The sequence below is a fragment of the Salmo trutta genome, chromosome 19 (genome assembly GCF_901001165.1).
Source record: "Salmo trutta chromosome 19, fSalTru1.1, whole genome shotgun sequence".
NCBI lineage: Eukaryota > Metazoa > Chordata > Actinopteri > Salmoniformes > Salmonidae > Salmo > Salmo trutta.
In genome coordinates, this window is record NC_042975.1 from 2,788,368 (window position 1) to 2,798,043 (window position 9,676).

Genomic DNA, 9,676 nt, shown 5'->3' on the forward strand with positions numbered 1-9,676 from the left:
AGTTGGGCCTCCCGGGTGGCGCAGTGGTCTAAGGCACTGCATCGCAGTGCTAGCTGTGCCACCAGAGATCCTGGGTTCGAGCCCAGGCTCTGTCGCAGTTGGCCGTGAGCGGGAGGTCCATGGGGTGACGTACAATTGGTCCAGGTTAGGGAGGGCTTGGCCGGCAGGGCATTGCGCACTAGTGACTCCTGTGGCTGGCTGGGCGCAGGGCATGCTGACCAGGTCGCCAGGTGTACGGTGTTTCCTCCGACACATTGGTGCGGCTGGCTTCCGGGTTCGATGTGCATTGTATCAAGTAGCAGTGTTGGGTTGGGTTGTGTTTCAGAGGACGTATGGCTCTTGACCTTTGCCTCTCCCGAGCCCAGTTTCAGCGATGAGACAAGACTGTAATTACTACCAATGGATACCAATGGATATCATGAAAAAGGAGTAAAAAATACAATTTAAAAAAACATTGAGTTGTTATTTTACCTGAAATGCACAAGGTTGGTGCTCCGCCAATTAATCCACACATAAAATGGTCAACCGAATCGTTTCTAGTCATCTCTTTTCCTTCCAGACCTATTCTTCTCTTGCAGCGCATTATTGCGATTGGCAACTTTCATAAATGAGGTGCATTACCGCCACTGACCTCGTTCGTCTTTCAGTCACCCACTTGGGTATAATCAATGAGGAGATGGCATGTGGGTACCTGCTTCTATAAACCAATGAGGAGATGGGAGAGGCAAGACTTGCAGCGCAATCTGCTTCAGAAATATAACTGATTTCTATTTTAGCCCTTGGCAACGCAGATGCTCGTTGGCGTGCGCGAGCAGTGTGGGTGCAAAAAATTGAATAACATAGATTTCAAAATGTATTTTGCACGTAACGCGAGCGGTGTGGTCAGGCTGTTAAAACTGTTTAAACTCAGTTTTTCACAATTCCTGACATTTAATCATAGTAAAAATTCCCTGTCAGTTAGGATAATAGTACAGAGAATAATTTATTTCAGCTTTTATACCTTTCATCACATTCCCAGTGGGTGAGAAGTTTACATACACTCAATTATTATTTGGTAGCATTGCCTTTAAATTGTTTAACTTGGGTCAAATGTTTCAGGTAGCCTTCCTCAAGCTTCCCACAATAAGTTGGGGGAATTTTGTCCCATTCCTCCTGGAACTGAGTCAGGTTTGTAGGCCTCCTTGCTCGCACATTCTTTTTCAGTTCTGTCCACAAATGTTCTATGGGATTCTGATGGCCACTCTTTGTGATGGCCATTCCAATACCTTGAATTGTTGTCCTTAAGCCATTTTGCCACAATTTTGGAAGTATGCTTGGGGTCATTTTCCATTTGGAAGACCCATTTGCGACCAAGCTTTAACTTCCTGACTAATGTCTTGAGATGTTGCTTCAATATATCCACATCATTTCACTTCCTCATGATGCCATCTATTTTGTGAAGTGCACCAGGCCCTCCTGCAGCAAAGCACCCCCACAACATGATGCTGCCACCCCCGTGCTTCACGGTTGGGATGGTGTTCTTCGGCTTGCAAGCCTCCCCCTTTTTCCTCCAAACATAACGATGGTCATTATGGCCAGACAGTTATATTTTTGTTTCATCAGGCCAGAGGACATTGCTCCAAAAAGTACGATCTTTGTCCCCATATGCAGTTGCAAACCGTAGTCTGGCTTTTTTTATGGTGGTTTTGGAGCAGTGGCTTCTTCCTTGCTGAGCGGCCTTTCAGGTTATGTCGATATAGGACTCATTTTACTGTTGATATAGATACTTTGTACCTGTTTCCGCCAGCATCTTCAATCAGAGGCAACGATAGACAGCTGCCTCCAACTGAAGGCCCCAACACCAATTAGCAAAACGTAGAAATACAAACGACTAGACAGAACATAGAAATAAACTAACATAGAACAATAACCAAAAACCCCGGAATACATAAATCTAACACCCCTCTACATACACAACCACCCCGAACCATATCAAACAAATACCCCCTGCCACATCCTGACCAAACTATAAGAACAAATAACCCCTTTACTGGTCAGGATGTGACAATACCCACAATACCCATAATAATGTAACACCATCCTTGACAATATAAGGAGTGGATGTGTTGGATTTGCTCCAAACATAACACTTTGTTTTCGGACATTCATTTCTTTTGTCACATTTTTTGCAGTTTCACTTCTCAATCTGTCATTTAGGTTAGTATAGTAGTAACTACAACGTTGTTGATCCATCTTCAGTTTCCTCTTATTAAAGCCATTAAACTCTAACTGTTTTAGCATTACCATTGGCCTCGTGGTGAAATCCCTGAGTGATTTCCCTCCTCTCCAGCAACTCAGTTAAGAACGACACTTGTAACTTTGTCGTGACTGGGTGTATTGATATAGGTGCCCTTCTTTGCTAGGCATTGGAAAATCTCCCTGGTCTTTGTGGTTTAATCTGTGTTTGAAATTCACTGCTCGACAGAGGGACATTACAGATAATTGTATGTGTTGGGTACAGAGATAAGGTAGTTATTCAAAAATCATGTTAAACACTTATTATATGACTTGTTAAGCACATTTTTACTCCTGAACGTATTTATTTAGGCTTGCCATAACAAAGTGGTTGAAAACTTATTGTCTCAAGACATTTCAGCTTATTGTTTAATGTTTTTTAATCAATTTAAATTTCAGGCTGTAATACATCAAAATGTGGAACAAGTCAAGGGAAGTGAATACTTTCTGAAGGCACTTTTGGTGTATGGGGAACTACATTAAGTTTAGGAAAATGGTTAGGGTTTAGCTAAAATGGTAGAAATGTCCCGTACGCAAAATATCTAGCTATATCCAGGTCTGCCCTGAGAACAGTCTTGATTTCCAGTAATGCTATTCTGCAACTGGTGTCAGTGTTGTTTGGTTTTGTTCCTGTTCTTCCGGCAGGTTCTCCAGAGGATCCTGATCAGGAGCCCAGTAGAGAGCAAGACTCCTCCCCCGGCAGCCAGCAGCAGCAACAGCACGTCCACAGAGTGGTAAGAGTACCAGGGCATCCTGTTGGCTGACGTACGGAGGTGAGACGCCCCCTTGTGTCGCATCACAAACTCCAACCAGAAGAGGGCCTTGTCCATGGGCTTGATGGGCTGGTCCCTGTGCAGGCGGGACAGCCTCTGCATGTTCTCCCTGTAGGGGGCGTGGGTGAGCACCTGGTTCAGAGCCTGCTGGAAATTGGATCCGTTGAACATGGCTAGCTCCAGGATCTTGGCAGCGCCTCTCTCCTGCAGACGCAGAAGATTGTCATACTGGTCGAAGAACAGGGGTATCCCCAGCACTGGGGTGCCGTGGTAGATGGCCTCCTGGACCCCGTTGGTTCCTCCGTGGGCCACAAAGGCTCTGGTCTGGGGGTGACCCAGGAGGTCTTTCTGAGGCATCCAGTCCACCAGAAGGGTGTTGTTGCCCAGAGTGGATGGCTTCTTGCCCCGGTGTCTCCAGATCACCTTAGATAGAAGATGAAGAAGACATTACTTTCTGTTTAAATAACCTCTCATTTACATCACTTACATTGCAGAGAGCTTTTCATATAAAAGCTAATAATTAAAACAATCAGGATACCTTCTGAGGCAGCTTGGCGAACACACTGGCAATCTGGTCTGTGATATCAACAGGAAGTGTATTGACAAGAGTCCCCAGAGACATGACGATCACCCCATGCTCCCCGGCACTCTGGACAAACTCCTCCAGCTCTGGAGGCAGGGGCTGGGCCGGCTTGCACTGGAACCCCCCCATGTAGACGACGTTGGGCATGGTTGGACGGGGGAAGTCAAACACAAAGTCAGACCTCATCAGCCAGATGTCAGCTTCCTGGATCAGGGAGATGATGTCACAGCCCCCTTCGAAGTACTTGGAGCAAATTGCGTCATAAATCGGCCCAACTACGAACCTCTGCTGATACACAATGATGCTGTAGTGCAGCATGTTTTGGACACGTTGGACGAAGGTCATCTTGTCATTGAACCCAGAACCTGTAACTGGGATGTAGGACAGGGGAGAGGGTGCGATGGCAAAATGGCCCTCCCCACTGGTGATCCAACGGGCGTTGAGCACCACAGGCAGTTTGAGATAGTGGGCCATCAGCATCCCTCCAGCGATGTTAGGGTCGGTGAGCATCATGTCATACTGAGCGTCCTGGAGACTCTTCATCAGCTCCTTGTCGTCGAATATGCGAGCCAGCATCTCGCAGCCAAGGGTGTGGGCTTCTTCTATCATGCTGAGGAACTCCTTGGTTAGTTGGAAGAACTTCACCAAAGATATCCCCTCTCTCTGAGCCTGAATAAAGACAAACAGAGACTGAATGCCTCTTGAACAAAATAAATGGATGTCTGGCTGATGGTTGATTGGCTGGTTTGCTGGCTGGATAGATGGATCAACCAATCAACCAGTCATAAAGACACATCAAACCTTCATGTGCTTCTGTAGGCACATTATGAAGGCATACCTTCAGGTACTTCTGTAGGCACGTTACGAAGACATACCTTAGGGTCTTCTGTACTTTAGCTACGTTATGAAGACATATACCTTCAGTTGATTTTGTAGGAAGGTTTCAATGAAGCTGTATAAGTAATCTTTCTCCTTGATGGTGATAGAGGTGTATAGAGGTGACTCCTCGGTGATGTACCAGCTGGTAGAGGGTCTGACCACTGTGATGGTGTGGCCTCTGGCATGGAGCTCCTCGATCAGTACCTACACATTGGTGACGTTAGTAAGCTCACAAAGGGGCTGGTATTATATCAGAGGCATGTTGTAGAGAGCTGTCAACAATGTGCCTTTTAAAAAGTAGTAATTCTTTAAAAGGCATCAATCTAGGAAACATAAGAAAAACATTTGCATCAAAATCTTTCAGTTCAAGCTGGATATATCATGAGCTGATCTTAATCCACCGCATCCACCTAGGTCAGCCTTCTGCATCTGTGGTGGAAGTTGGCCGAGCTATAGCAGTGTTTGTCAGACCATGAGAGACATCCCGAAATCAGTCTTCTCACGAAAACGTCTGTAGGGTCTCAACGGTGTAATCTACAAACTAAAATGACATCTCTATGGAAAGATGACTCTCACAAACATGACTGTGTTCTCTGTTTTGTTCTACGACCCTCAGAAGTGTCACGGGACTCGTCTGAAGCTAACCCATACAAGCGAATGGAAGTATGAAGGTAATTTGTACCATCAAAAATAAGGGATTAAATATGTGTCCAAAATAACGAACGTAAGATATAAGACAGACACTTAAAAACCATTTATTTTTTGCTGTCTTTTTTCCAATGTCATTCAATGCATTTCAATGGGCTATAGTAGTAAAGACCATATTCAATATTTTATCAAATCATTTTTTAATGTATTTTTTATACCTAAAGGGGTCCTTTAATTCAACATCAATTAGCTAAATGATCCACAGTATGACCGTCTTAAAACAATTCCATATGTTAGCACAGTATACACAGTAGTCTCATTGAGATGCAGGGTTCTTCAATTCTGGTCCTGGAGGGCCGAAACCCACTTTGGTGGTTGTGGTGAGGTGTGACCTGATTAATATAGTTGAAATCATTAATTTGAAATCGCAAAACTTATGCAGCACACAATACGGTAAATTCCCACTGGCAGAGGTGGCTATAGTACTGAAAATCCAAAATTACATAAAAGTACTATTATCTATATTATCTATATTGTAATTAACTCAAGTAAAAGTAAAAAAGTATCCGGTCAGAAAACTACTTCAGTACAAGTTCCATTTTTTTACACCTTATGGTACTGTGTGCAAACAAAAACGGATTGATTTGACAGAAAAACATTAAAACCTATTCATAACTTGGTATTTGTTTCGAGATGCAAGGTAATGTAATATAGTAACCAAAAAAGTGTTAAACAAATTCAATTATATGTTTTATATGCCAAACGTGTGCAAAGCTGTTATCAAGGTAAAGGGTGTCTACTTAGAAGAATATAAAATCTATTTTGATTTATTTAACACTTTTTTGGTTACTACATGATTCCATATGTGTTATTTCATAGTTTTGATGTCTTCACTATTATTCTACAATGTAGAAAATAGTGAAAAATAAAGAAAAACCCTTGAATGTGTTCAATCTTTGACTGGTACTGTATGTGTGTGTATATATACACACTGCTCAAAAAAAGAAAGGGAACACTTAAACAACACATCCTAGATCTGAATGAATGAAATAATCTTATTAAATACTTTTTTCTTTACATAGTTGAATGTGCTGACAACAAAATCACACAAAAATAATCAATGGAAATCCAATTTATCAACCCATGGAGGTCTGGATTTGGAGTCACACTCAAAATTAAAGTGGAAAACCACACTACAGGCTGATCCAACTTTGATGTAATGTCCTTAAAACAAGTCAAAATGAGGCTCAGTAGTGTGTGTGGCCTCCACGTGCCTGTATGACCTCCCTACAACGCCTGGGCATGCTCCTGATGAGGTGGTGGATGGTCTCCTGAGGGATCTCCTCCCAGACCTGGACTAAAGCATCCGCCAACTCCTGGACAGTCTGTGGTGCAACGTGGCGTTGGTGGATGGAGCGAGACATGATGTCCCAGATGTGGTCAATTGGATTCAGGTCTGGGGAACGGGCGGGCCAGTCGATAGCATCAATGCCTTCCTCGTGCAGGAACTGCTGACACACTCCAGCCACGAGGTCTAGCATTGTCTTGCATTAGGAGGAACCCAGGGCCAACCGCACCAGCATATGGTCTCACAAGGGGTCTGAGGATCTCATGTCAGTACCTAATGGCAGTCAGGCTACCTCTGGCGAGCACATGGAGGGCTGTGCGGCCCCCCAAAGAAATGCCACCCCACACCATGACTGACCCACCGCCAAACCGGTCATGCTGGAGGATGTTGCAGGCAGCAGAACGTTCTCCACGGCGTCTCCAGACTCTGTCACGTCTGTCACATGTGCTCAGTGTGAACCTGCTTTCATCTGTGAAGAGCACAGGGCGCCAGTGGCGAATTTGCCAATCTTGGTGTTGTCTGGCAAATGCCAAACGTCCTGCACAGTGTTGGGCTGTAAGCACAACCCCCACCTGTGGACGTCGGGCCCTCATACCACCCTCATGGAGTCTGTTTCTGACCGTTTGAGCAGACACATGCACATTTGTGGCCTGCTGGAGGTAATTTTGCAGGGCTCTGGCAGTGCTCCTCCTGCTCCTCCTTGCACAAAGGCGGAGGTAGCGGTCCTGCTGCTGGGTTGTTGCCCTCCTACGGCCTCCTCCACGTCTCCTGATGTACTGGCCTGTCTCCTGGTAGCGCCTCCATGCTCTGGACACTACGCTGACAGACACAGCAAACCTTCTTGCCACAGATCGCATTGATGTGCCATCCTGGATGAGCTGCACTACCTGAGCCACTTGTGTGGGTTGTAGACTCCGTCTCATGCTACCACTAGAGTGAAAGCACCGCCAGCATTCAAAAGTGACCAAAACATCAGCCAGGAAGCATAGGAACTGAGAAGTGGTCTGTGGTCACCACCTGCAGAACCACTCCTTTATTGGGGGTGTCTTGCTAATTGCCTATAATTTCCACCTGTTGTCTATTCCATTTGCACAACAGCATGTGAAATTTATTTTCAATCAGTGTTGCTTCCTAAGTGGACAGTTTGATTTCACAGAAGTGTGATTGACTTGGAGTTACATTGTGTTGTTTAAGTGTTCCCTTTATTTTTTTGAGCAGTATAATATATATATATATATATATATATATTATGAAATTATTTGTATTTTTGTCAAGCAGCCCTGCGACGTAATATATAACAATATAAACCTATGTAACTGGAGTGATTTGGTAAAACGTAACTAAGTAAACAGTTAGTTGCCGTTCTTGACACTCAAACAAGTGCGCCTGGCACCTACTGCCATACCCTGTTCAAGGGCACTTAAAAATGTTATCTTACACATTCACCCTCTGAATGGTACACATACACAATCCATGTCTCAATTGTCTCAAGGTTTAAAAATCCTTCTTTAACCTGTCTCCTCCCCTACACTGATTGAAGTGGATTTAACAGGTGACATCAATAAGGGATCATATCTTTCACCTGGATTCAGCTGGTCAGTCTATATCATGGAAGGAGCAGGTGTTCCTAATGTTTTGTTCACTCAGTGTATAATACGTCAAGACACAACTATGGAAACAAAATTCTATTAGCTTTCCAAAAATACCCAGATTTTTCAGAAATGCTGATTGGATTCCCGAAATCAGAAGGGAATAATCAGCAGGAAATCTTCGTAAAGTTAACAGAACGCTAGACACAACATTGAGCACCTTCATGTTGACCCAGTGGCTTCCATCGACAGGAAAGACCAGGACTTTTCCTCCATGGCAGGACGGTGCAGGAAGGAGAAGGAGAAATGACACCAGACTTAAAAACGAGAGGTTTCCCCAGGGAGAGCTGGAATGCATTGTGTCTAAACTGAAAGGAAAAAAGAGAACAAAAGTCACTTGTTTTCAACTAGTCACCTCACGTAAAATACTTCATTGACCTGAAAGCCTATCAAGTCTTGCACTCTTCCAACATATAGTTAAATAACAGCTAATTAAGATTCACCATTATGTTATCTACCTGTGCCAATAAGTTAGTGTTTTGTCTGCACGGCTTAATAACACTATTACATAACAACAAACTACTTGAGTGTAGGTGAATAAGAACATGCATTAAGAGTTGTCTTACCGGTGCTATAGAGTCCACACAGCACTAACAACGCTCTGCAGGGGACTGCAAACGGTTACATAACGGCTGTTCAATACTTTGAACTTTTGAGAGTTCAAAGTCCTCCCGATAGTACAGAAGTCCTGCTATAGCCCAGGTAGATGATTTACAAACAGATAGTGGTGCCTCACAAATTGCACTATTTTTGTCCAGGGTCCTCAGGGCTCTGGTGAACATAGTAGACTATTGTAGGGATTAGGATGCCATTTGGGATTCAACCACTACTTAGGCAATAACACTAGTGAGTTCAGGTAAAACACACCTGTCACATAACTAACCTCTCACCCAATTTAAATGCCTACTTATCATTGATACAATCATTACCATATGCGGATATGTCCATCTCTAGTTTGACACCAGGTAGTAGTAATGTGCCTTAAGAAAGTATTCATGTTTTAAAACATTTTGTTGCGTTACAGTCTGAATTTAACATGGATTAAATTGATATGCTTGTGTCTGGTTTACACACAATACCCCATAATGTCAAAGTGGAATTCTGTTTTTCAGATTTTTTTTTCTCTCCAAATGAATAAAAAATGAAAAGCTGAGCTTGGGTCAAAAAGTATTCAACCCCTTTGTTATGTCAAGCCTAAACAAGTTCAGGAGTAAAAATGTGTTAAACAAATCACATAATAAGATGATAATAATGGTTAACATGATTTTAACATGGATTTTATTGAGATGTTTGTGTCTCTGGTTTACACACAAAATCCCATAATGTCAAAGTGGAATTCAGTTTTTAGAAGAAAAAGAATTGTTACAAATTAATAAAAAAATGAAATGCTGAAATGTCTTGAGTCAAAAAGTATTCAACCCCTTTGTTATAGCAAGACTAAACAAGTTCAGGAGTACAAATGTGTTAAAGAAATCACATAATTAGTTGCATGGACTTAATCTCTGTACAATATTAATGTTTT

At 43.1% G+C, this 9,676-nt stretch overlaps 1 protein-coding gene across 1 annotated transcript; it reads right to left on the minus strand.

Moving 5' to 3' along the window:
- Window positions 1–2,662: 2,662 nt before the first annotated feature.
- Window positions 2,663–8,789, minus strand: LOC115153823 (UDP-glucuronosyltransferase 2C1-like). Its single transcript, XM_029699426.1, has 5 exons — window positions 8,721–8,789; window positions 8,315–8,462; window positions 4,549–4,713; window positions 3,586–4,299; window positions 2,663–3,470 (listed from the first exon to the last, which is right to left on the minus strand). Exons 2-5 carry the CDS (start codon window positions 8,450–8,452, stop codon window positions 2,883–2,885), a joined length of 1,605 nt encoding a protein of 534 aa, XP_029555286.1. The 5' UTR covers window positions 8,453–8,462; window positions 8,721–8,789; the 3' UTR covers window positions 2,663–2,882.
- Window positions 8,790–9,676: the final 887 nt, after the last annotated feature.

Coding starts and splice junctions, on each gene's coding strand:
- LOC115153823 (XM_029699426.1), bottom strand. CDS start 8,452: ATGCATTCCAGCTCTCCCTGGGGAAACCTCTCGTTTTTAAGTCTGGTG. Junction 4,714..8,314: donor GCCACTGGGTCAACATGAAG/GTGCTCAATGTT, acceptor ACCAATGTGTAG/GTACTGATCGAGGAGCTCCA. Junction 4,300..4,548: donor TCCTACAAAATCAACTGAAG/GTATATGTCTTC, acceptor GTCTTTATTCAG/GCTCAGAGAGAGGGGATATC.